The sequence below is a fragment of the Numida meleagris genome, chromosome 10 (genome assembly GCF_002078875.1).
Source record: "Numida meleagris isolate 19003 breed g44 Domestic line chromosome 10, NumMel1.0, whole genome shotgun sequence".
Lineage (NCBI taxonomy): Eukaryota > Metazoa > Chordata > Aves > Galliformes > Numididae > Numida > Numida meleagris.
The window spans coordinates 18391720-18392771 of record NC_034418.1 but is presented as its reverse complement, the minus strand read 5'-3'; the positions used below and the strand labels follow the sequence as shown (position 1 = coordinate 18392771).

The following is a 1052-nucleotide window of genomic DNA, read 5'->3' as shown; positions in this document are numbered from 1 at the left end:
GGAGCGGGGGGCACACGTGGCGGGGCGGTGCCCTTACCCGGAACCGGTCGTTCTGCTCGCGGTCCAGCGTGGCGTTGAGGAACACTTTGCCGCTGAACTTGTCGATGGAGAAGATGCCCAGGGGCTCCTCGTCCACCCCCGGCCCCTTGATGCTGTAGATCACCCCCCCGGGCTGCTGCTTGTCCGACTTGATCTGCGTGGGGGGGAGCGGGGATGGGGCTGGGGGCTGTCCCCCCCCCCCCCCCACCGCGTATCATGGGGGTCCCTCCACCCCCCACCCCCCGGCCCTGCCTACCTGCACCAGGAGGTGGGGGATGCGCTTGTGGTTCTCGGAGATGCTGATGGGGGGGATCACCCAGGCCCTCTTCACCCGCCGGGCTCCCTCGTGGTGCCGCCAGCTGGGGGGGCTGCCCGGGGCCGCGCTGGCATCCTGCAGGGGGGGGAACGTGGGGAGGAAGGGGTTGTGCTGGGCCCCAGCCCGTGTCACGTCGCCGCACGGATGTGGTCTCATGGGTGGGGGGCGCAGGGCTGGGGGGGTTGGGAGGCATGGGGGCTACGGGGGGGCCACAGGGTGGTCACAGTGGGGAGCAGAGCTGCACTGTGGGGTGGGGGGAGTCGCACTGAGGCTGAGATGGGGCTGTCCCATAGCTTCCATCTGTCCATCCCCGGGACAACACCCCCTCTTTGCGGGAGCTCGGGGCAGGTGGGGAAGGGGTGGCAGAGCAATGGGGGGCAGCCGCCCTGTGACACCCCCCCCCAGGGCTGTAGGGCCCAGACCACCCAGACCGGAGCCCCAACGGCCCCACAGAGCTCAGGGCTGAGGCCGTGCTGGGGAGCTCCACATGGGCAGCAGGGTGTGGGGGGTCCGGCAGCACCGCTGGGGGGTGCTGAGGGCAGTGGGGTGATTCCGAGCCAACCCCCCCAGTCCCATCTGACTGTTCTCCGACCTACAGGGCGGGAAATGCCACGTTGCCCCCAAAACCCCATCCCCGCCACCCCCGGGAAAGTACACCCATGGGGGCCTGGGCTCCGCGACCCCCACCCCACCGCTC

At 70.7% G+C, this 1052-nt stretch overlaps 1 protein-coding gene across 1 annotated transcript in view; it reads right to left on the bottom strand.

The window, feature by feature from the left end:
- The window catches only part of CDH15 (cadherin 15), an 11963-nt gene extending 11415 nt beyond the window's left edge, over positions 1-548 (bottom strand). The window contains exons 1-3 of the mRNA XM_021408910.1: positions 498-548; positions 296-430; positions 38-193 (exon numbers count right to left, since the gene is read on the bottom strand). Of these exons, the coding sequence (XP_021264585.1) occupies positions 38-193; positions 296-430; positions 498-548 (342 nt within the window). The remainder of the gene's footprint in view (positions 1-37; positions 194-295; positions 431-497) is intronic.